We start from the raw sequence: 27,230 nt of genomic DNA, 5'->3' as shown, positions 1-27,230 counted from the left end.
GGCATTATATTTCAAAGATAGTGAAAAGAAACCATCCATTTGCAACTTAAGATTACTAAAATGCTATATCCACTTCTATTCAAAAGCCTTTATGGGACTGGGGAGATGGTTCAGTGGGTAACAGTACTTGCTGCAGCAACAGGAGGACCTGAGTTTGATCCTCAGCATCTATATAAAAATAAAGGAAGAAGAAGGAAGAGGAGGAGGAGGAAGAAGAAAGAGGAAGTGGGAGAAGAGAGTAGGGAAGGAAGGAGGAGGAGGAAGAAGAGGAAGAAAGAAGAAGAGCCAAGTTGGAGAGATGGTTTAGAGGTTAAGGCACTTTCCTGAAAAGCCTAAGGACACAGGTTCAAATCCCCAGGACCCACATAAGCCAGGTGCACAAAGTGGCACATGTGTCTGGAGTTGGTTTGCAGCATCTAGAGGGCCTGGTGCACCCATTATATTTCTATCTGCTTCTTTCTCTCTCTCAAAAATGTTTTAAGAAAACAACAAAAAATGCAAGCACAGCTGTGCACACCTGTAACCTTAGTGTTGGAGGGATGGGGCTGGAGGGGGAGGGAAGACACAGAAAAATCACTGGGAACTGCTGGTAAGCCAGTCTAAATGAAAATCAGCAGAGCTCTGGGTTGAGTGAAAGACTTATCTCAAAGAAAAAAGGCAGAAAAGTGAAAAAGGATACCCAATGTTCTCCTCTGACCACATAGGCTGACACATGTGTATCATGCATACGTATATACACCATACCCACACACCACATGAGACAGGTGGGGGAGACTTTATGGTCTAAAAATTGACAACCAGATTCACTGAATTAGGAATTACAGGAGGGAAACAAGGAAAAGTAAGAAAGGTGGGGGGGAACTAAAACATCATTTGGTCATAAGCAGATGGATCGAATCATATCACTAAAGCAAAGCCTAAACTGGTAGGCACAGTCAAATATGGCTCTAAACTTTTAAAAGCTCTCTAGAAATTTCCAAACTGGTATATACAGACTAGTAAACAACTACACATGTGCTGTTCTGAAATCACCATCTCTGCGTTGCTTTCAGGATTATAACCCCTTCATAATGATCTCACAGCTGTTCTTCTAGCCTATAAAAAATGTTTGAATAAAACCTTCATGTTTCTTCCATTCCCTACATCATTAGGATCATTCGAGAGTATAAGGTCAACAGAACTACTATACTATGTACCACAATGAGAAACAGATTTTCAACCAGAAATAGTAATTGAAAAGTACATGGATACCCATAGTTAGGCATTATATATACTGTGAAGCAAGCCATAAGGAAATTCACTTCTTTGCTTAAAAAAAATGTTTAAAAACATGAGTTGGGGAAGAAATATCTTGTGGAGGTGGGTAATGTTGTACCCAGAAGTAAAAGATTTTGACTGGAGAAATTTCAGTGCCAGATGTGGGATAAATTTCCAGTGAGTTATTGGCCAGTGTGGCTCCTGATTACCCCAAAACATTACAGGCTACTGCCAAGGCTTTTAGTTGCCCACCAGTTCAAGATGGTAAGACTCTACTGCTTAAAACTGCATATTTTTGAGCTGCAGGACACAGAAATCAAGCTGTACATGAGCTGGAAGTCTCCTCCCTGATGACTAGCTGTCAAAATGCTGGAAAGACCTATGCAGCCTGTTGTGAGAGAAAAGCCAACAATGGTCTTAACCACAAGTGGGCCCAGCAAGCTGCATGAATAGCCAAACAGTCCAAATGTACTAACTGGTACAATGGTGTTGTGTTTGCTATGGATGAAAACAACTGCTCTCTGATTGGACTTAGGCTCAATGAGATTAAATTCCTGCCTGGTACTGAAAACCTAATCAAAAGACTATGGCTAGGGAGGTTATAAGCCCCAGTGAGTAAACTACTACTGTTGCCTGGCTAATTAAGCCCACCTAAATGTCCTTTAATGCCATGTTAATGCTACTGTCACTTTTGGTTAAAGAAGCTTCTCTTTTCAGAGAGCAGTGACCACTCACTCAGGTGACTCAAAACTCACTACAGTGCTGAGAAAGAAGGAACAGTGAAACACACCATCCTAGAATCCAGGACCATTACAGAAGAGGTAGCAGAAAGAATATATATGCCAAAGGATGTGGAGGACTGCTTACAATACTGTCTTTCAGACATAACATGGTATTGATATTTATGACCTCACAGTGACTGAGGCCATCTACACAAGATGGATTCAGTGGAAGTAGGAGTGGAGAGAAGGGAAGGGAGGGTATTGAGAGTAATTTGTGATCAGAGTATACTGTTCATATTTAAGGAAGTTTTCAGTAGAAAGTAAAGGGCAAGGTGGAACACATCTATAATCCTAGCATTTGGGCAGTGGAGATAAAGAACTTCAAGGTCAATCTCGGCTACACAGAGAGTTCAAGACCAGACAAGGGTGTAAGAGATTCTGTCTCAAAAAAAAAAAAAAAAATCAAAAACAACTTCATGCTTGGCACGAAAAACACATACCATTGAGCCCAGCACTTTGGAGGCAGAGGTAGGAGTTTGGGGTCAGCCTGAGACTACAGAGTGAGTTCCAAGTTAGCCTGGACTAGAGTCAAAATCGACAACAATGCACACACACAAAATAATTTCACCATCAGGATTTCTATTCCAAAAACAAGCAAATACAAGGAAAAGAACTATTGTTAAGGCTACAGAAATATTAGAACTCTTGAATATGAATGGTCCAGCTAAGCTGCTGTGGAAGAGTATGACAGTTCTTCAGAAAACTCAACACAGAATTAACAGATGACCCAGCCAAGTCTATTTCCAAGTACCTACCTAAAACTGAGAAGCACAGCAGCATCAGCCACAATAGTAAAAAATATGGAGTGCTGGAGAGATGGCTTGGTAGTTTAGGTGCTTGCCTGTGAAGCCTGAAGACCCATGTTACTATTCCTGAGTCTCACGTAAGCCAGATGCACAAGGTGACACAAGCTTGCAAGCTTACACATGTGCACAAGGTGGTGCATGTGTCTGAAGTTTTATTACAGTAGCTAGAGGCCCTGATGCAACAATTCTCTCTTGCTCACTCACTTGCTTGCAATCATTCCCTCTCATTTTAAAAAAAAAAGGGGGGGGGGGAGAGACAGTATGGACAGAAAGCTGGAAAAAGCTATACTGCATGCAGTTCCATGGGAGAGAGAGAGGTCACCAATGAAGATAAACAACAGTGTACAGTGCAAGCCTTAAACCAATGGGTCCAACAGTGGCATGTCTGTTATGGGGGAAAACAACCACTCTCTAATTGGACTGGAGGCCTGCTCTATGGCAGGGAATACATGCCTGATACTGAAAACCTAAAATGGGGCAAGTCATGAGCCCTAGGGGTGTAATGCCTGCTGGTGCCTGGCTAAATATGTATCTTATGTACATCAAAGTATCCAGCAAGCACTTCTCTTAATGTTCATACTCTCACTTTTATTTAATGAAGCAACTTTTCAGATAATGGTGACTCTGGATGTACCACAGTGCTAAGAAGAAGTGGCAGAAGAGTGCTCAGCAACACGAAAATTCTGTCACACCTTGCAAGGCTCAGGGTGCATTGCAGAAGAGGTGGAGGAAAGAATGTAAGAGCCAAAAGAAAGGTAGGATTCTTTACAATATGCTCTTCCAGACACAAAATGGCTTGGATATCCATGACCTCACAGTACCTGACACTACTTACACAAGACCATCATAATAGGAGGAAAAGATGATGAGATCAAAATAACAGAGACTGATTGGGAGGAGGAAATATGATCAAGAGTGGAGTTATGAAGGGGAAAGTGGGGAATTACCATCGTTTATTGTCTATAATTATGAAAGTTGTCAATAAAAATAAATTTTAAAAAAGAAGGAAAAAAAGGGCAGTCTGCTGGGCTTGCCTCAAAAAACATATGTGGAAACTACCACAACCAGTGAATAAATAAATAAAATGTGGTATATGAATACATTGGAGTATTATTCAGCCTCGACATGAAGTAAAATTCTGATATACATGCTATAACTTGAATATTATGCTAACTGAAAACACAGTATGTAAAATATAGCAGACATAAAAGGATAAATATTGCATGGGGTCACTTTTATGAAAAGTTCACAGAAACCTCAAAATCAGAGAGAAAATGTACATACACATAGTGGTTACCAGGAACTAGGAAGAATGCTGCTATTTAATGGTACAGAGTTTCAGTGAGAGATAATAAAAATGTTCTGTAGATGGAAAGTTGGTAATGGGTATGCAATACTATGAATGTAGCAAAAGCACTGTACCCTGAAAATAATTAAAAATTTAAGTTTTAGCTTACATAAACTTTATCACAAAACAATAATGATACAACTGAAATCTCTTAACTCTATTAAGCTTCTCTATTTAATACAGATATTACTCATTACTTTATTTGACTGGTTTGTCAACTGCATATAAAATGAATCTTCCTAAAGCTTGAAACTTAAAATTAGAGACTTTATCTATCTCTAAGATAACTTTACTAACCCCTGTTAACTGTTTGATACATGAAATGGAAATATTGTGATTTATCAAAGAACAAGTATGTCTCAGAAACCTATACTGAGCATTCATACTCTGTTACTAATTCTCCTGTTACTGATATTCCTCATGATGTATTCTCCTTCATCATACAAGTATTACCATTGAGCCAAAGCAGCCAGGAAAACAAAAGTAAATAATAATATAAATTGAGCCATGGAATAAAAGATGTAAATAATAGACTTGTGATTCATAGACATCTTAGTATTAAATAAAGAAATGAAATGGAGATGCTCCCTTATAATTCTAAACATACATGCATACCTAGGTCTAAAACAGGGTGAAACATTTAAGTTCAAAAAAACAAAGGGGTATCACAATGTACATTGTAACAGTGCAAGCACTTAATCACAGGAAAATTCCCAATAGCCACATAAATATCCTCAGAAATTCTGATTCCATATTTGCTACTAAGACATTTGACTCTATTGGCTTAGAAAAGATTTAAAAAACTGTAACCAATATTCAATGACATTTATAAATATCAAATAAAACCCCCAATTTTAAATAAAAAAGAAGAACAATTAGAACAAAGAAATAAAAATAAACTTGACAGAGTGAAATAACTGGCTGTAAGCATGAAGGAATCTGGGTACACAAAATACCATGAATCAACAATATGGCATTGTAATTCTAAAAATAATCTGATATTAAAACAAAGAGTTAAGATAAATATTTGACTTCCTATATTTTAATATGGTCACAAGAAATGAAGAGTCACATATATTGTTCTAATATTCTAATATTGTTTTAAGTCTTCAAATATAGCAGGCTCTTAATAAAGACAATTTTGGCTAGGAAGCTATGCCAACAAATAGAAAGCTTAAGTCAAATGTGCCACAAAGTTGTTACTCCTGATCTCTGCAATTGCATATACCTGAAGGAAGAACTTCAACCCCTAAACCAGTATACATATAAAACCCCAAATCAAAAAACTTATATCAGGGCTGGAGAGATGGTTTAGCAGTTAAGGTGCTTGCCTACAAAGAGACAAAGGACCTCAGTTCAATACCCCAGGACACAGCCAGATGCACAAGGTGGCACATGCATCTGCAGTTCATCTGCAGTGGCTGGGGGCTCTGGCATGCCCATTCTCTCTTCATCTCTCTCTTTGCCTGTTCCCAAAAACAAAACAAACCAAACAAACAAAAACTTGTATCAGAGAACTTAGATCAAAGTGCTCAGGGAACAAAGTAGGTCTCAAGATATTTTTTTCCAGCAGGATACTGGCTACTCTTACATTCTTTGAAAATGGGAATATTAGGGCTGGAGAGATGGCTTAGCGGTTAAGCGCTTGCCTGTGAAGCCTAAGGACCCCGGTTCAAGGCTCAACTCCCCAGGACCCACGTTAGCCAGATGCACAAGGGGGCGCATGTGTCTGGAGTTCGTTTGCAGAGGCTGGAAGCCCTGGCGCGCCCATTCTCTCTCTCCCTCTATCTGTCTTTCTCTCTGTGTCTGTCGCTCTCAAATAAATAAATAAAAAATTTAAAAAAAAAAAGAAAATGGGAATATTATTTAAAAATAAGTCTACTAAGAAAAAAAACAAACCTAAAATTATTTAAGTGCAAAGCCAATGATGAGAATATAAGGTAAGACACAGAACACAATCTGGACCATTGCTTTCTACTACTAGAAATTTCTTTCTACTAGAGTAGAATGCCATTAGTCTGTCTGGACTTTTTTTTTTTTTTTTTTTCCATGGGATGAGGGAGAGACAGAACCTCATGTAGCCTAGGCAGCTTTGAATTCTGTATGTAACCAAGGATGATCTCAACTCCTAATCTTCTTGCCTCCACCTCCCAAGTGCTACAATTACAGGTGTGTATCACCTCCACACCCAGATCCTAAGCATTTTTTGAAATAATCAAATATACACAAAATCCACTGAATTTTCAACAAGTGCTAGGAAACTGATTACATATGATGGCCCACAACAGAACATATTATAGGAAGATTATCTTTAAGAATACAGAAGATATAACAAGAACATACTAAAGCTCTGTTTCTTTAGAATATTTTTATAAGGTAAGCTTTGGTTTACTGATCAGTAAATTAATGCTAAAATTAGTAAGTAACCTTTATCCTTTAGTTGCAACTTTTGTTGTTATTGTTGTTATTCTTTTGAGGTATGGACTCGCTCTATCCTAGGCTGACCTGGAATTCACTATGTAGTCTCAGGCTGGCTTTCGACTCACCTACCTCTCCTACCTTTGCCTCTCAAGTGCTAGAATTACAGGTGTGTGACACCAAGTCTGATTAATTTCAGTTTTTTAAAAGGAGAAGTTTTGTTTATTGGACACGGCTACTTTTGTAAGGTTTATCATTTTATTTCCAAAAATATTCTAAAATCCTTAAGGTGATAAAAAATTGAAACACAGAATGGCAATCATTTAAAATCACAGCACTAGTGTTAAGACACTTTTCTAATGATGATAAAGAAAAATTCCAGAAATTAGTTAAAGTAAGGAAAAAGCTCTGGACAAAATGCAAACTTTAAATATTTCCTTGCCTTCAAATCACAGTAATCACTGCCTGCTCAGTGGAAGCAAAAACAAGAAGTGACAAGTAATAACTGGTTTTAAATTGTTTTAGAGATTTGTTTATTTATGAACTTTTGCTAAATATTAGCAAGATGCTATTTAAAAGGCAATTACCTTCTATATTTAAGGTAACTGCTCTGTCGTATTCCTTTAAATAAGTCTGTGTCTGAATCAAGGCACTTACAGTTTTTACAGAATAACAGAACTTTTGGTAGTACGATGATTTAATGATAATAAAGTTGTGCCTTCCTCTGGACAAAGGAACTAATCAGTGCACAGAAGAAGCAATGGCTGAAAGCCCTAAGTTACCTTCTGTTAAGAATCAATCACTAGAATTTTGATAGTAAAAGAGACATATAAAATTTGGGGGAGTCAATCTATAAGGATTTAAGTATTTGCCATCCATTTCTCAATTCTAAGATGTGACGGTTTATGGCTCTGATTGAGATTGTCATTTCAGGAAATATACAAGAAATCCATGTTAAATAACAACAGTGGACCTCAAAGGCATGAGCTTTTGTCACTTTATTGTTAACCAATGAATATTATCCAAAATTAGAGATGTAATTGTAATTTATTTGTACAACACAGTTATGTTAATGGTAAAGCCTATTTACCAAATACTCATTAGTGTATTTTTACATTGCTATATGAACATGTGCTCTCAACTGCTAATGATAAAAGTTATAATTGTTTTAGCCACTATGAAAATCCATATTGTAAATGGCTGTTCCTGTTTAGAAAAAAAAAAATCACACAGTTTTAAAAATGGATTAAATCCATTTATCCCTAATCTACAACAAGACTATTAACAGCAAATATAACTGGTAATTTTTTCAACACTGTAACAAGCTGATGTAACAATGGTGAGGCACATAATTCAAAATAAGGAAAAATAGTGAAAATCCAATGAAAGTTCAGGTTTTCAGTGATTCTAACAATTCATTTAATGCTTTGGAAACCTGAACATTCCTGTTCATCAGTCCATCTCATAGAATGTGAGTAGGAACATCTTCTTGCATAGGATTTTGAAGCATGTGCCAGACCACTGAATATCAGTCACTTCAATGTTAACCAATTATCTTCTGTCCTACACTGTCCAAAAAAATATATTAAGCAAAGCCTTTCCTTTTTATAATGTCTGCCCAGATTAATCCTTTTAAAGTCAGCAAAATCAAAAAAAGCACAAGGTACTTTCAGACACAAGTTGAATCTACTGTGCATGAAAAATGTTTAATGGCAATTTAAATAGGTAGATTTAGTTTGAGTGCATAATACCAAATGGAAAGTAGCTGAACCACACAGAGAAAAAACGGCTTTCCATATCTCTGAACCCAGGTGTTTCTTAATAAAGAAATATTACAAGATCTTTCTAACTAGAAAGATTTCTTTACTAAGACATAATTGGAATTAAATTTAAGTTTCTTTTTAGAGATTGGGAAAATAAGTAGTGATTTAGAAACAAAATATACTAAAATGATTATACTTATATCAAGAAATAGATATTCTTCAACATGCTACAAAGGCATGTCTTTTCTCACACAGAGGCATACATGCTTCTTCAGACATATAACATTCCTTCAGGAAAACAGTATACCAGTGACAACTTACAATTTCAATACAAATCAGAGGCTCACAATTCAATCAACAAAAAGGCAGTTAAAAAAAATAGCACTCAGTTAATCTAAAGGGAAATGGAATCTCAAAAGTATCACAATGAAGGACATGATTGAAACTATCTTCATGTATAATGAAACAGAGCGTACACATATCATGTTTGAACAAGCAGTTATCACAGGTGTAGGAGTGAGGTAGTATTACTGTCCCTTCTTGGGACTCATGTTTTCATATGCTGCCCTTCCAGGAAAGTGCAGGTTTGTTTGTTTTTTAATGATTAAAAATCAATTACCAACAAAGGTATATTTTTCTTTTATTAAACATCTATTTCTCTAAATTAACTTAAGAACAAAACATTTCTTTCAGAGACAACTAACTTGCAGACAGTGTTTCATCAATAAACCCTCTTCGGAACTACTGCCTGCTGGCTACATCTCTGAAGTGCCAAGTAAGGAAAACCACCAAAGGATTACAGGGACAGGAAGCACCAATCCCTCAAGCTGTCAAAGACAACTGTACTTAAACAAATAGCAAACATCCAATGATATAACTAAACTGGGACTTTGAGAAGAATGACCTGCTATATACACGCCATACTATAACATGTCCTAAACTTTTTCATGATGCACAGTCAATTTACATACAATTGTGGTTTTTGTCCACCCTCCTTTGAAATTCTTCCAATGATCAGTTTGAGAACATTATGGTTATGGGCATGGCAGGACATGAAAAAGGCACACTGAGAAAATGTGCGAGAGAATGTGGTAATATATGCAGGTTAAACATGGAAATGGCAAGGGAAACAGAGCTCTCTAACTAAACATGCACTGAAATGTTCACCATTATCCTTTAAGATGAACAAGGAACTTAAACCACACATGCACATTTGTCAGACATAGTCATCAGTGTCAAACCTTAAAGAGGGGGGAAAAAAACTGTGAAAGGAAGTGATGGAATACCATTCACCATTTCCTGGCCCAAAATAAAAATAAAACCAAGCATGACATCATACTGCCTTAATGTTGAAGAGCTTCCCTTCAATTTCCTTTCAGCCACCACAGTCAAACTGGTATAAGTGCTTTGGCAAGGTAGTATGCATTCCATCGCATCTGCAAAGGCCTGCTTTTCTCTGTTGGTGGTTCAGCTTATGAAGAACATGTATGCAAAAGAACAGCTCTCACATTGCTTCAAACTCATCAATACGCTGCTTTGTATTGCCTTGTCGAATTTGCCGAAGAGTCTTGTACTTATCACGTCCTGCTTTCACATTCTCAGCATGAAGAACATCATTCTGTGTCTTCTTGGTTTCATCTCTGGCTTGGGCTAATTCTGAACTTAATGCCTATATTTAAAAAAATAAAATGCATGACTATTATGTAAATCTTAAAAATGCATGAAAATGGTTTAAAGACACAAAAATACATGTTATAAATCTCTGACTTTTCAATATGTTAAACTTTCCACTGTAAAAAGATTTTTTTTTTATACTATGCACACTTGTTTTAGTTTTAGGAATGCTCATGGTGGTAAATGCTGTTTTACCAATCATCAACCATGCTATTTTGTAATTCTAAATTTCATTTCTCATCTAATACTTGGAACAACTTATAAAAAGTTCAAGACTGTCACCACAGAGGAAACTTACGAAATGAAATCTAAGGGGCAGGGTGATGGCTCAGTGTTAATTTAAATGTGGTTGTTTACAAAGCCTGCAGGCCTGGGTGATTCTCCAGTACCCACATAAAGCCACATGTATCTGCAGTGCATTTGTAGTGGTAAGAGGCCCTGGTATGACCATCCCTTACCCTGTTTGCAAATAAACAAATAGATAATAATAAAAATAAGTAAAGGTGGGGCTGGAGAGATGGCTTAGCAGTTAAGCGCTTGCCTGAGAAGCCTACGGACCCCGGTTTGAGGCTCAATTCCCAGGACCCATGTTAGCCAGATGCACAAGGGGGCGCATGTGTCTGGAGTTCGTCTGCAGTGGCTGGAAGCCCTGGTGTACCCATTCTCTCTCTGTCACTTTCAAATAAATAATAAAAAAAAAAGAGTAAAGGTATGAAATCTAATTCATGAGAGAAACTTTCTCCAAAAGCCTTAATATAGTCAATTAGAACTCCATACCTCAATTAGTAATGGCAATTATACCAATTTAAGAATCACAAAATCTTATTTCTAAAATACTAACATTAAAGTTTCCTATGTTAACCTAATACGTACATTTAAGAAACTGGCCATTATAAAATGCCAACAAATAATCCAGATGATTTAACATCATAAAGATAATTCAATACAGACTACCTTCTAAAATGAGTCAGCCTATAATGAAATAACTCAGTAAGTACCAAAATCATTTGCTCATAAGGTCATATAATGCAAAAATTAGACAATATGACTGTAGAACAAATACAAACCAGTCATAGGGCTGACCATTGTTAAAGGCTTCCAATAAAAATCATGTTCTTTTAAAATCACTTTATCTCAGATGGAGATAGGTAACTATTTTAAAGGTGCATACAACACAGATCTCAGATACCTGCAGTTGCTTCTTCACACGTTCATTTTTCTGTGTTTCTGTTACGCGCTCTTCCTCACTTCTATGGTTCATGACCCCCTCGTTGGATAACTCAGCACTAGCCTCGGCACTGTTCTCATCGTGCTCATCATGCTCATTTTCTGTTGGAGGAATGACTGGTGGAGGTGGAGGTGGAGGGGGGGCTGACATGACAGTTTTTAATTCTTCTTTCGTCTTCTCCAAATCTTCCTGGGCTGCAAAAGCCTGAACATCAAAAATTAAGTTTATGAACAACTTTAGTTCATGAAAAAAAATTTTTATTAAAGAAGCAATTTATCTTGTCTTTGTAACAAGATGTAATGTCAATAGGCCCTATTAATGAAAACTCTTTTTGCAAGTATGTGGTATGCATGTGTGCTTGTGTGTGTGCAGGGGCATGTGGAGGTCAGAGGTTGATGTTGGGTTCTTGCTAATTGCTCTCCGCCTTCTTTTTTTGAGACATGATCTCTCAATGAACCCATAGCTCATCCAACTTAGCTAGCTAGCCAACAAGACCCAGGCATCCCCTGTATCTGCTTCACCAGTACTGGATTACAGGTGTGTGCCACCACATCTAGTTTTGAAAAAGGTGTTGAGGATTAAAAACTCAAGTTCTCATACCTGCACAGCAAGTACTTTACTCACTTAACCATCACTGTGGCTTGAAAGCTCTATTTTTATAAAAGAATGCCAGCAGAAAGGAGAACAAAAGATTTCAAAAACATCATTTTCAAACTCTGATAAAATTATTAATACTGGCAAAGCTTATCTATTGTTGCTAAACTTGTTATATAAATGTTTCATGAAAAGTGACTTGTGCAATCCTAAGGAATGGCACATTCAGATTATATTCATGTCAAAAGTAGAAAACTAAAACTAAAAAAAGGAGGAATCAGACTGTCCTTATTCTAATTCAAAGATCAATTAAAAATCACTGTTGTTTAAGTAATCTCTTCACATGATACAACATGAAATATCTAATATCTGAAATGGCTAAGGTGATTATGATTGGTTCTGGTTTGCCTAATAAAGTTCTTTTTTACACTGTTGTTCTATGCTCTAACAACACCCTCTTTGATTCTTGAAAGGGCTCCTAAATTGTATTAAGTCTCACCTATGATCATTATAATAAAAAAAATCTCCTTCAAGCTTTAAGATCCGCATTTCAATTTACAAAAAACAGTATAAAAGAACAATCTAAATGATGCCTTGGGAAGCAATTAGACAAAACAGGGAGGGGCATTCTACATGTTCCTTCAATACATCACTATTAAAACAGTGACTGTCCTATACTTAAAGACTGAAGAGTAAACAGAGGTAAAACAACATCTTCCTTCATTCAGGCACAGCAAATTACTTCTAAAAGATGTGTTTGATAAACTGTAAAGTCCTAAATATAAACTAACATTTCATAAGATGAAAATTCACCAAAATTGGACCATATATAAGATCTTATTTCAGGGCTGGAGAGATGGTTTAATGGTTAAGGCATTTACCCACAAAGCCAAAGAACCTAGCCTTGATTCCTCAAGATCCATGTTAACCAGATGCACAAGGTAGCACATGTGTCTGGAGTTCACTTGCAGTGGCTGGAGACCCTGGCACACACATTCTCTCTCTACCTGCACCCCTCAAATAGATCAATAAAATAAAATCAAAAAAGATCTTATTTCAAATTTCTAAATGTATAAATAAATATAATGACAGGCAACAGTCAAGAAGAATATAGATTAAGGTTTTATAATAGAGTCCTTCTAGTTTGTGGGACTGTAAATTAATTTTTTTCTTTTTCTGTAATTTCCTTTTGTATGCATTTTTAAATCATCTACAGTTCAAGGATGTTTTTCTAAAGTTTGTGTCTCTAAAGTTCATAAATTCCTCCTCTGGAACTACAAAATTCTTTTTTTTTTTTTAATTTTTATTTATTTATTTGAGAGTGACAGACACAGAGAGAAAGACAGATAGAGGGAGAGAGAGAGAGTGGGCGCGCCAGGGCTTCCAGCCTCTGCAAACGAACTCCAGACGCATGCGCCCCCTTGTGCATCTGGCTAACGTGGGACCTGGGGAAACGAGCCTCGAACCGGGGTCCTTAGGCTTCACAGGCAAGCGCTTAACCGCTAAGCCATCTGTCCAGCCCTGGAACTACAAAATTCTTAACAGCAGCAGTATAACAGGGAGTTTTATCCTATTTATATTATATATTTTAATTATATTTTTTATTTTACACATACACATGTAATTTTAAATATATCAAAAGCTTTCCAATAAAGTTTAAACGGCTACAAGAAGTTTAAGATCAAAATAAAACCATCTCATGTAATATGTACATTTTAATGTAAAAAATCATCATATAAAATTATGCATTTCCTTTGGTTCTAACAATTATAGTTAGATTAAAGAGCTGATATCATTTAAAGTTCAAATTACACTCTGGTTATCTTAGATGTCCCATCCTTTCCACCAAGGCTTTGTCTTAGACAGGGGACCATACAGGCCCTCTTCAGGACTCTCAGCATCAGCCCTGCCACTGCCCTCTCATCAAGACACCATGCCTGTTTCAGTCTACAACATAATGCTTCACTCTTTCAGACTCTCTTTTTCTCTTTTTCTTTGCAACTTTAGTATCCAATATTGCAATCCATCCTTTATACTGATTACTAAGTTATTTTCATAAAAATCACACCTGATCATGATTTCAGTCTTGTTTTGAAATCTGTCTGATGTCTACAGACATTCCCCATTTTCTGTAAGGGTGTGTGTGTGTGTGTATGCATGCATGCACAAAGAAAGGGAGAGGGAGAGGAGAGGGGGAGAGAAGGGGATGATGAGAGAGAAATGAATTCCAGATGCAGGTACTAGTTTATGTCTGTGGCTTTACATGGGTACTGGGGAATCGAACTCTGGTCATTAGGTATTGCAGGCAAGTGTCTTAACTGCTGAGCCATCTCTCCAGCTCACAACTCAATTCTTTATTATCCAACTTACCACCCATATCTTCTAACATTTGAATTTTGGTTATCTGTTGGCTGTCCTCAAATCTATCATATACAATCATGCTTCCTGTACTCATTCAATTCCATCCTATCCAGAATGACCAATTCTGCAGTCTTCAATCATAGCCATTTTCTTCTCTCCTCCAAACTACTCAAAACACAGATTAAATGGTCATGGGTTTCTCAGACATGTTCCCACAGAAATTAATCTGCTCATCAGTACCCTCAAAGCATTGAGCCTTTACTAATCTTAAGTTTGTCTCTATAAGAAAGTCAGCATATTGTTGGGCTTTCTAACTAATATGGACTCGTCAATAAAAAGTAATAAGTGAACATATGATTACTTTATGCTGCCACTCAGTAGCTTCTTCTTCCTTTTTCTTCTTGGCTTCTTCTAGAAGTGCAATCTTGGCAGTGAATTCAGCAAGCTCTGCTGCCTAAAATTAACAAAACAATTACTAAGACTAGAAAAATTAAACCAACTTTAAATATTTTTTTAAAATTTTTTGGTTTATTTTTATTTATTTATTTGAGAGTGACAGACAGAGAATGAGGGAGGGGGAGAGAGAGAGAGAGGGAGGGAGTGAGGGAGAGAATGGGCGTGCCAGGGCTTCCAGCCACTGCAGACGAATTCCAGATGTGTGCACCCCCTTGTGCATCTGGCTAATGTGGGTCTTTAGGCTTCACAGGCAAGCGCTTAACTGCTAAGCCACCTCTCCAGCCCATAACTTTAAATATTTTTATATTTCAAATCAAAATGGTTCTTTTTCTTGGTACATCTTTGGGCTAGTTAATGTTTTTCTTGGTCTTCAATGTTTTAAAAAATAGTTATTTCTTAAAGATCTTAAATAGCGTATTTGTAGTAGGTTCTTGAGGTAATGAGCTAACAGGATAGATAAGGTAAAGGGATTTTTATTTTTTATAGACAAGTACTTAATCCTGCATTAGTAGCATTAACTTAAAATGTTCACAATGTACTTTTAAAGTTTTTGTCATTAAATAATTTGCAGAAGTCTACAAATGAAAAATACATAAAACTCTATAATTTTAAGTGACATTTTATAGACCAATCTCATTTGATTCCTCATCAATCCTATGACGTAAAGTCATTCTCTCACAAAGAGAAGGAACTGGGAAGGCTCACAAATATCCAAAGGCTGATCATGATGCCACATACCTGGAATCCCAGCTCTTAGCACTTAGGAGGTTGCAGGCAGGAGATAAGGAGTTTGAAGCCAGCCTGAGATATGTAATGAGATCTTGTGTCCTCCCCACAACAAATAAAAAGCAAAGAACCAAGAACATAGCACATAAATGATGATGAGATAAATTTATGATCTTGTGTCAATGCTTACTCCTCATTATTTGAAAATCAATTAAATGTGTGTGTGTGTGTGTGTGTGCGCACGCGCACACACACACACACACACAGAGCAACCAAATATGTCAGTTTATTTGTCAAAGAGAAACCAGAACATGCATATTAAAGCAAAAGATGCTACAGATCCAAATGTAGAGCCTGTCCAAAGTCCAAGTGAATGAGCACTCTTGGCAGTAAGCTCCATTTATAAATAAACCCTAAAAAATAAAAATTAGTTTTTAAAAATGTTTTATACTGCTTAAAGTGCCATTTTTTAGGACAGAAATAGAATGTTTCGTTTTGTTTTCATACTTTCTTATTTGTACCTTTGCAGTCCAAAAGGTATAGTATACTTAGTTTTAGAAAGTCCATGCTCTGCTTTTATTTAAACCTTTCTTTTTCTCTGCTGAGATGATGGCAGAGAGACAGTTTCTTACGAGTTGTTCCTGGTTCTTCATCTGGTCCGCAGCTTGTTTGGCTATGGCAGACTTGGCCTCTTCAGCCGCACGCCGCTCCTTCTCTAGCCGTTCTGCTTCTTCTTTTGCTCGTTTTCGCTCCTGATCCAGCTCAAGAGCTTTGCGAGTCTGTTCTTCTAGTTCTGTCAAATATATGCATTTCCCCCCCAAGCCCAATTATTAACGGATTATTCTCATTTAAAAGATGCCAAAATACAGTTTCTGAAAATTAATGAGTGTCTATATTATAAATGTACTTCATTTTTTACTTGGGAAAATAGTGATGATTTTAATTATATAACTCAAAAATTCAAGGACATGAAAATCCCTTACAATTCAAATTATAATGTAAGGCTAAAAAGCACATACTTTTCTTATGTTTTAGAACCTCTCAAATTAAAGTTTAGGTGGAGGGATTTTAAAAGTTTGGGGATCGGAAGAAATAGCTTAGAATTGCACTTGCCTAGATATGTAGGACATGGGGTTCAATCCCTAAAGGCCAGAAAAAAAATGTATATAAGACCTAACGTATAAACTTAAGTACAGATAACCCTCACCTGAACTGCACTGGGATCAGAAGTGTTTGAAATTTCAAATTCTTACTTTCAGTATTTACATGTACCCAATGAAAGAATGTTGGAGTAAGGCGTACTCTAACATGAAATTCATTTGTTTTATATATACCTTACATGCATAGCCTCAAGGTAATCTTACACAATATTTTTAGTGTGTCTATGGTATGACTGAGACCCATCACATGAGCAAGTATGGAATTTCCTACTTGTGAAATCATGTAACCACTCACAACACTTTAGATTTGGGAGCATCTTTAATATTGTATTAAAGATCAGTAACCTATGTTAGATAAGTAAATCAAGAAACTGGGAAGTTTTAAAATAATTTAACATGATGCAAAAGTTCTTCTGTGAAGGCTGGGGAGCTAGCTCAGTCAGTAAAGTGCTTACTTTATAAGCAAGATGCCTTGAGTGTGATCTGCCAATTCAAACCTGTACACAAAAATCCAGGTGTAATATTTATAATCCCCAGCACTGGGGAGGTGGAGACAGGATCCTTGGGGCTTGTTGGCTAGCTAATATAACCTAATGATGAATTCCAGGTCAATGCAAGATCTTATCTCAAAAAGGGTGGAAAATAACACCTAAGAATGTCCTGTGGCCTGGACACACATGTACACCACACACATACATACACACAAAGTTCTCATGTCAATTATGAATTATTGAAAATGATGTAATTGTATATACATTCCTAAAATATAGTAACAAGTAATATTTCAAATATTATATGGTATGAACTTTTATTCATGAATACCAACTATAAAATTCTCTTTTCTTAACCTGGTGATGAACAGAAAAAAACATTATTAACACAAAACCCATAAAAATTTAATTCTTTTTTAGTATGTAGGATCTCTAACAGAAGAGAATAGAATGCTACCTACTAAGAATGTACAATATCCTAGGAAGAATGATTCTCCCTTGCTGTGTACTTTAGAACAGAAAGACAAAACAAACAAACAAAAACCTAAAAATCTATATGCGCTGGGATTTGAAAGCTGACTGTAATGTACAAGATTTTACTTACTGTTTTAATTTCACTGGCCTTCACCAAAACTAGCTTAAATAATTGAAGTTAAGACCTGGGTGATTTTTGAGAGGACTAAAAAAGAAAATTGACTCTACAGTTAGGTTTTACAAGGTAAAATAATGTAAAAAATTGATGTGGCTATTTACTACAAAAGTGGTAGTAACAGGAACAGGGTGAATCACAGGCCAAGTTCTAGAATGACTAATTTCAGAATGTGCCCTTTAAAATTTGAATAAATGGGCTAGGGATATAGCTCACTTGGTAGAGTGTTTGCCTAGTATACATGAAACCCTGGGTAAATAAAACTGGGAATTGTGGCACATGTCAGTAATCCAATCTCGCCTCAGGGTGGAGGCAGAAGAATCAAAAATTCAAGGTCAAGAATAGATGGTAAGGCCCTATTGCTGAAGACTCCACATACTTGGGCTGCAAGGTCACTGAGAAACCCTGCTGGAGCTGAGCTGAAAACCTCCTCCATGTAGACCAGCAGACAGAAAGCTGGAAAAAGCCACACTGGATGCAGTTAAATGGGACAGAGAGAAATCACCAGTGAAGATACTCAACAGTGGACACTGAAAGCCTTAAATTTCGCCAGCCAGGCCAAATGAGCCCATGGGTGCAACAGTGGCACATCTGTTATGAGGGAAACCAACTACCTCTAATTTGACTGGAGGCCTGCTCTATGGGAGGGAATATGTCCCTGATACTGAAAACCTACAACAGGGGTAGTCATGAGCCCTAGGGGTATAATGCAAATATCCATCAGCAGATGCAGGGCCTTAAAGGAAGGAGATTCTAACATATGTTCCAACATAGATAAGTCCTAAAAACATCATGTCAAGTGAAATAAGACAGTCACAAAATACAAATATTACATGATTGTATATGCTAAGTAGAACAGACAAAATCATAAAAAAATAAAGCAGAGTTTTAGTTTCATAGGTGAAAGAGTATGCAGCTAGGTGATGGCTAAATAATACGAACACATCTAAAATCATTAAATCACACACTTAAGAGTAGATGGAATGCTATTTTTTTTTTTTTTTTTTGGGCCACATGGGGAAGAAACATATACAATGCTTTAAAAGATAAAAAAAAAAAAAAATTGTACTATGAGTCAAAAAAGACAAATGGGCCTGGGAAGATGGTTCAGCAGTTAAGGTACTTGCCTGCAAAGCCTAAGGACCTGCATTCAATACCCCAGTACCCACATAAAGTCAGATGCACGAGGTAGTGCATGCATCTAGAATTCATTTGCAATGGCTAGAAGTCCTGGAATACCTATTCTCTCTCTGTCTCTCTCATGAATAAATAAATATTTTTTACAAAGACAAATAAGTTTGAATTACAAAATTAATTTTTATATGAATAGTTGTAAATGTTCATTACTGTGTACTAACTTTCAGTAACAAGTATTAATGTGAAAAAGGAATATAAGGCAATGCTGTTTTGTGATAGATTCTTAGTCTTTAAAATGTTATAAATGGGGCTAGGGAGTTGGCTTCAGTAGACAAAGCACCGCCACTCAGCTATAGTACCTCAAAGATCTAGCCCCAGGCCTCTAGAGCCTTGAGCCATGATAGGCTTGTAGAACTGCAGCAGGTTGGCACTGATGGCAAGATGAGAGACAGAACTGTGCAGAAGCTCCTGGTGAGTACAGGAAAGACTGAGAATCCAGAGCAAACAAGAAGTCCTACCTCAAATGAGGTGGACAGGTGAGGGTCAAACCAAAAATTGTTCTATGACCTCCACACACATGGCCTGGGGCACACAAACAACTGCACATGTGAGCAAGTGGGTACACACACACACACACACACACACACACACACACACACACACACACACACAAAATAATAAAGTAGAGCCAGGAGTGGTGGTGCATTCCTTTAATCCCAGAATTTGGGAAGCAGAGATAGGATCACTAGGAGTTTGAGGCCACCCTGAAACTACATAGTGAATTCCAGGTCAGCCCGGGCTAGAGTAAGACACTACCTCAAATAAATAAAAATTAAGAAATAATAATAAAATTTAGTATTTTCAAGTAATTTTATTATTTGTAAACTTTTATTTTTTGAGGTAAGGTCTTATTTAGCATTTTTAAATGTTAAAAATGGGGCAAAGGAGATGGCTAAGTCAGTAAAGCGCTTGCCATACAAGCAGAAACATCTGAGTTCAGATCCCCAGCACCCACAGAAATGCTGAGCAAGGCAACATGTACCTGTAATCCCACCTCTGGAAAAGCAGAGGCAGGCAGATCCCTGGAGCTTTCTAGCTAGCTAATCTAGCCAAATCTATAAATTCTTGATTCAGCAAAAGACCTGACTTAAAGAAGGATGGGAGAACAACTGAAGAATACAGTGAAGTTGGACCTCTGACCTCCACATGCACATTTACACTAACACACACATTAAAATTAACTTTTAATGCTTCAATTCTATTCTAGTGTCTTTAGAAAGGAAGGTTTTGAATAGTCATATAACCCTTAAATGGACTTCCTGTTTGCTTGGCTTCAATTAATGGATTAGACTAGAGATTAAGAAGCTTTAGCCAATGGATCAAATCAAATGTCATTTTTTGGTAAATAACATGTATTTACCCTCATTCATTTTAGGTATTGCTTATGGCTGCTTTCACACTGCAAATGAAGATGTGAGTACTTCAGGTACAGACTGATATTTACTGAGACCATGGATCTAGTTAAGGGCCCTGCAAATAAGAATTCGATTAAGAAAGGTGAAGAGTGTCATTTTTTCCCTTTTTGGTTCATGAAAATGTAAAGGTTTACAATCTTGAAGTTTGACATAGAGGTAGACGATACCATTTGACTTATTTCAAATATCAGCTCTTTCAAGACAAGGCTGAAGGTCATAAAGACAAGTTATGTCAACATTAATGTCAAATGTGAGGGCAATTTGGCTGCACCATGTCACCCCATTGACTGCCAGAGTTGATTCGGCTTATCTGGCTGGCTAGGGGGGGTATCCCTTTCCTCCTTCACCACTCCATTATATATCACTCCTGAAAGCTGTGCACTTGGTCAAAGAGGATAACCTTCCCCAAACAGAGGAAGACCAGTCTTTGGTCGAGGGTATATGAATACACCGCAGCTAGAAACTAGAAACAAGGTCTCAATAATAATGACATATGAGGTATATGGCTATAATGTTTAATTAGAAGGAGACAAGGAAAGTTAATATAAATTCAAGCTAATAAAGTTGGAGAAAGCTCAATCAGACTTAAAACCAAGCATTAATCAATTTGAAGAACAGGACAGTCCTTCTGCATTCAGACCCCTTCAAAACACTGCATTCTTTCTGTTATTCCAATGCAGGTCAGCTGGCCCAATCTCAATGGTTGTAATCTCTCATACAATTTCAGATGAACAGACAGAGTTTTGGCCTAAAGATTTCTTTCTGTGCCATATCCCTCTGTTCACACCAATCCATTTCTATGAATGCAACACTGCACAAGTTCTCAGGACATGGGCATAACAGCAAGCCTCTCATATCTTCATATCTATCTGGGCTTCTAGCACAGTCCAGGCAAAGCTCTTTCTCACCCTCAGAAGTCAAACCTCAGTCCATAGTTCTTACTGCATTCAGGTCTTTCAATCCTGACCAGAATAGTCCATCAAGCTGTACTTACAGCACTGCAAAGTGTCTGTTAGTCCCAAGTTTCATATCCTTTCACGTTCCTCTTGAAAATTCAGATTCAAAAGCCCAAAGCCACATAGTCAGATCAGACATCTAGCAACAACCCTATTCTTCAGTACCAACTTTACTGTTGCTGTCAGGTTTGCATTGCTGGCAGAAATCACCCAACTAAGAGCAGCTTGTGGGGAAAAAAAAAAAAAAGGTTTATTTTGACTTACAGACTCGAGGGGAAGCTCCATTATGGCAGAATAAAACGATGGCATGAACAAATGGTGGACAACAGCACCCGGCCAACACAAGGTAGACAATACCAACAGGGGAGAGTGTTAAACACTGGCAAAAGGAAACTGGCTATAATACCCATAAGCCCACCCCCAACAATGCACTGCCTCCAGGAGGCGCTGATTCCCAAGTCTCCATCTGCTGGAAACCTAGCATTCAGAATGCCTAAATTTACAGGGGATGCCTGAATCAAACCACGACAATATGAAATGAGACACAAGGAAATGAGCAAAAAAAAAAAAAAAAAAAATTAGTATAAGACTAAAGAACACAACATTGAGGCCAATACTTTATAGCTGTGAATCAAAGAGACACACAAGCTCCAATCAACATCTAGAGCTACAAAAATACCATGAACAAAGTGAAAAAGTATTTATCTGATAAGGAGTATCTGACAAGGAATTTGTGTCTAAGATATAGAAGACCTAAGAATTATAACAAAAGGCAATCCCACTGAAAGATGAGTAGAAAATTTGAACATTTTTTCCAAAGAAAATACATAAATTACAAAAGATGTCCACCATCATTAGGCACTAGAGGAATATAAGTCAAAACTTTAAAAAACAAGGAAGAAGGAAAAGAAGGAGGAAGAAGAAGAAGGAGAAGGAAAGAGGAGAAAGGAGGAGGAGGAAGGAGAATGAAGAGGAGGAAGAAGGAAGAAGCAGAAGGAGAAGAAGCTGGTGGTGTTGGCACACACCTTTAATCCCAGCACTCAGGAGGCAGAGGTAGGAGGATCGCTGTAAGTTGAGGCCAGCCTGAGACTCCATAGTGAATTCCAGATCTGCCTAGGCTAGAGTGAGACCCTACCTCAAAAAAAAAAAAAAAAAAAAAAAAAAAAAGTAAAAGAAAACAACCTGCAGGGTTTTACTTCAAATCACTTAGGAAGATGACTATAACACAAAAGACACCCATTAATACATTGGCATGGAAATTAAACACTGCTAGTGGGAATGTAACATAGTACAACCACTTTAGAAACCACTGGCATCTCCTCAAAAAGTGAAACAAAGCCAATGTGGCCCAGCAGTGATACTGTTTAGGTATGTACCCAAAATAATGTAGGAACAAAAATATATACATACATATTCATAGCAACATTATACACAATAATCAGTGGAACAGTAAAAACAACACCAAGTGTCCATCAACTGGTAAATGAAAAAATAAACTGGATATATTCATAAGAAGCCAGAAGCAGGAAGCCATGGTGGGTTTCTATATTCCTAACACACTGAAGATACCAGTGACAGTAGGATGGCAGATAAAGAACTTCCTAGACACGTACTGTGACAGAAAAGAATAGCAGAGCAAGAATCCAGAGCCAGAAACCCACATTAGAACTACTTGCAAGAGTGAAGAATAAACAAGCTTATCGTGATAATAAATCACTTAGCCAGTGTCTACAAACTGGGAGAGAAGGTAAAGGGAGAAGTCTGTTAATTGGGATGAGCTTCTTTTTTTCCCTCCAAGTGACAAAATGTTCTAAAATTGATTGTGGTGAGAGTAGCACAACGTTATAAGCACATTAAATACCCTAAAATTATACAATTACACAATTTAAATGGGTATATGAATTATATCTCAAAGTAGACAAGACTAAACTTAAGATCATAAAAGCCAAATATTACAACACAGGGGATGAAAAGTAACTGGGAAGCACTAAAAGAAGAATGCAGGTAATGTTCTTTACCTCTTCTGGGCAAGATAAATGAACTTGTATACAAGTTTTAAATACAGCTTTACAAAGGGTACTAAGAAAAGGTACACAGACTATCAGTACTACAACAAAATAGTGTTTGGGTTTTTCTAAAACTAAATTGTTTTTTAAATCTCAAATTGGGAAATTAAGGACTATTTCCACTTTAGAATTTAGAAATCTAAGGAAACTGAAACTTTGTTAACTATAAACAATGTATTACTATCTAGTGTGGACACTAACCCCCATTTTATTTATTTATTTATTTATTTTGGTTTTTCGAGGTAGGGTCTCTCTCTCTTTCTAGCCCGGGCTGACCTAGAATTCAGTAAGTAGTTTCAGGGTGACCTCGAACTCACGGCGATTCTCCTACCTTTGCCTCCTAAGGGCTGTGATTAAAGGTGTGTGCCACCACGTCCGGGTCTTGCCATCATTTTTATATTTCTCAAAGACCTTAAAACCACAGAAATCACCTGATTTATCTTACACTTTTATCTTCCATCAATAAAAACATAAGCTGTATGAAAGCAGAGGCAAGGACCTTATCTCTTCAATACTATACACCCAATGCCTACAAGAACAACACTGCCTGGTAGAAACAAACTACTTATTAAGTATCCAGAATGAATGCAGGTCTGACTACAGTACATCTCAAATATCACTACATCTTCATTATGGTTATGTGTCATAAATGAAGATAAATAACAATAATGGACTATGGAACAATGGTTTTCCTTAATGATACGCTTGAAATAAAAATTCAAAGAAAATAATGAAATAAAAGTTACTTATCGGGCTGGAGAGACATCTCAGCAGTTAAGGCTCTTGCCTGCAAAGCCTAAGGACCCAGAAAAGCCAGATGTACAAGGCGGGGTCTGGAGTTCATTTGCAATGGCTAGAGGCCTGGCATGCCCATCTCTTTATCTGCTTCTCTTTCTCTCTCTTTCAAATAAATAAATAAATAAATATATTTAAAATAAAAAATTATGCTCAAAAAATTACACATTAATAAAAGTATGACAGAAATAGTGAAGTCAATGCAACTGAATGAGAATTTGGCATAAATTACAAGACAATCATATATATTTTATGACACCTTGGGAAAGCTTTATTAGAGAAATAAACAAAAAACAAACTGGATGTCTTTTGCCTTAAGATGACTGATTTTGAAATAGTCTTGATAGAGATGCTTTATAGTCTTTCTTAGTTTCTATCTCTCTTATATTCTTCGGTGCTTCTTTGAGTAGTTTTTTGTATGTAAATTATTAATATTTTTATTATACATCCTAAATAAATGAGATTAAAATATTTAGTAAGTAGCAACCCCCCCAAAAAAAAGATGTTATATAAAAAAGTACTGATTCAAACTTCATTCTTAATTATGCTTTGGCATAATGCAGATGATTGTATATGTTACTAAGAGATTGAATTCAGTGCCTCACACATGCTTACCAAGTGTTCCATCACTGAGATACACCACTAACCCTTCAATCCTGGTTTTCTTTTTCACCACTCTCTTAACAATACTACTTAGACTAGTCGTGTGGCACTTAAAACACATCATGCCACTTTATCAAGACTGTATGCATGCATGTACTTTATCAACTCTACAGACTTCATTCTCAAGTTTGCTATGTCTGTACTTGTAGAATACAGCACAAAGTAGACAGTTTGTAAATCTTTGGTTTGAATGATGAAAAATCTACCTGGAGTAAAATGAATAGCACTAAGTTTGAAATTGAAGAATCAAATTCTGCCCCCACCTTGTGGTTTATAAACAAATGCTTTACTACTTTTGGACTTCAAAGTAATTTGATTTCTACATCTTTTATAGCTTTGGGAAGTTAGGTTTCTACTGAGTTGGAGCAATAGCTATCATTTTCAAGTTCAGTATTGTGGCACACAATAATAATCCTAGCATTTAGGAGGCTCCAGCAAGAATATCAAAAGTTTGAGGGCAGCCTAAACTGTGTTGCGATAGGAAGGCAGAAGAAAGAAAGAAAAAAGAAAGAGGAGGGAGGGATGGATGGTGGGATGGACAGAGAAGGAGTGCAGGGAGAAAAAAAAAGCTCAACAGTTTGTTACTATTACCTTAAAATATTTCTGTTATTCTTGGAATTAGAATAATCAACCAGCTTTTGGATGTATTATCACTTTTATGACTATCCCCTCTGGCTACCCATTTGGAAATGATTCTGCCCATTTCTAAGGGCATCTCCTCACCATATACATTTAGTGTATGGAATCAAATAAGCCCTAAATAAGAGTGCTACTTCCAGAACTAAATGGTTAGTTCTACTTATTATTAGAGAAGTATGAAATTCAGTTATAAATAGTACAGAATTTATAAGAAATGAGATGCTACTGCTTATTTTGCTCAACATCTGGTATATTTTGTTTCCTCCATTAATGCCATGACAAAGTAGTATATCCTAGAGCTACTTAATATAAACCACACATTGTAATTTTCTGTATTCTTTCGACATACTGCAGGATTTTGTTTGTGTGCTGCCTGGCAAGTTCTACCAACAAGTTCTACCAAACACATCACAAGCAAACAAAGAGCATAACATGTCCATGTGTGCATGTGTGTGTGTGTGTTTCTTGTTTTCTATTTTTTAGTGCTGTAACCCAGGGACTGACCCACAAAAAACAAGCTCTCTACTGTCCAACTGTCTCCCAATTTGTGATGTTTCTAATACACGGAAATCAAATTTTTCCCAGGAATTTAACTCCAAAAAGTTTATATAGTCAGAACAAGTAACAATGCTTCAAGTATTTAAATGTACATGAAGCACTCTACATAAATGCATTTGCTTAAATGCCATTTTATTTACAGAATCCTGAACACAAATTAGTATACAGAGTGACTTACAAACTATGATCCCTATAAAACACATTTGCATGATTAAAGCAATAAAAAGAACATGAGCACAGCAGAGCTGAATGTGCCTTTAATATATTTGATGTGATTCCACTGAACATTAATTTGAAAATTAAATGTACATTTCCCATATAACACAAGTATCACTTAATAATTGCATGGAAATACTGCTGTCTTCAGCACAACAATAATTCTTAATTCACTCTTTAAAGAAAACTTTACCTTTTTGAGCTTTCACTGTCTGTTCCTCAATTTGCTTCAGACGTTCCATTAACTCTTCCTTTTCACGTTCTATTCTTTCCTTTTCCTTTTCTGCTATCTCTCTTTTCTTCTTTTCATTCTCTAATTGTGCCCTTAAAATTAATTGGTAGAAATATTATTTATATGAAACTCAAGTGCTAACCTTGAATTAAATAAGAAACTACAATAGACTATTTTAAATTAGTTCTCATATTCACTTATGTTCAAACTATGGTAAAGATAAAAATACATGAATATGCTGTTATGCACTCATGTGTAGAAATATACATGTGGGTGGGTTCCAAAGTATTTCTTATTGTGGAATCAGAGTAAAGATAGTTCTTGACTATTATTTAAATATTAAAACTTAAATCATTGTAGGACAAGTTTGTAAAACTGCTAAGAAAGGACTATATACAAAGCATGTTATAAGGGAAAATAGATTTATCATTTGCATACAGAGCAACACAATATATTGTCAAATCATAATCAACTGCACAGCTGCCATACCCCAAGCAAATGCATTCTTAGGATTAGCAAGGGCCCTCTGCTAGGGAAATAAAAGCTTAAAGGAAAAACATAAGTAGTTTAAACTGGAAGGCAGCATAGGAGAACAAAAATTTTAGTAATTAAAAATGAATATAAATTTAACTTCTAGATAGTAGCCACTTATGTCTAGATGAAAGATGATAAAGTATCTACTTAAAATGACAGCTGATGGTTAATGCTACCACAAAGGGAGAGAATATCTTGATCACTTAGCTGCATCAGCCATAATCCTGAAGGATCTTTAAAAACAAA

The 27,230-nt window shown here is 36.5% G+C and overlaps 1 protein-coding gene across 1 annotated transcript in view; it reads right to left on the bottom strand.

Annotated features, from left to right (window-relative positions):
* Window positions 1-27,230, bottom strand: part of Rdx (radixin) — a 101,138-nt gene that overhangs the window by 17,537 nt on the left and 56,371 nt on the right. Inside the window, exons 10-14 of the mRNA XM_045144938.1 lie at window positions 26,412-26,542; window positions 16,046-16,206; window positions 14,593-14,685; window positions 11,238-11,480; window positions 9,883-10,043 (exon numbers count right to left, since the gene is read on the bottom strand). Of these exons, the coding sequence (XP_045000873.1) occupies window positions 9,883-10,043; window positions 11,238-11,480; window positions 14,593-14,685; window positions 16,046-16,206; window positions 26,412-26,542 (789 nt within the window). The remainder of the gene's footprint in view (window positions 1-9,882; window positions 10,044-11,237; window positions 11,481-14,592; window positions 14,686-16,045; window positions 16,207-26,411; window positions 26,543-27,230) is intronic.

This window comes from Jaculus jaculus, chromosome 3 (genome assembly GCF_020740685.1).
Source record: "Jaculus jaculus isolate mJacJac1 chromosome 3, mJacJac1.mat.Y.cur, whole genome shotgun sequence".
NCBI classification, from domain to species: domain Eukaryota; kingdom Metazoa; phylum Chordata; class Mammalia; order Rodentia; family Dipodidae; genus Jaculus; species Jaculus jaculus.
Note: the sequence above shows the minus strand (reverse complement) of the source record. Positions and strands in the feature narration are given on the sequence as shown.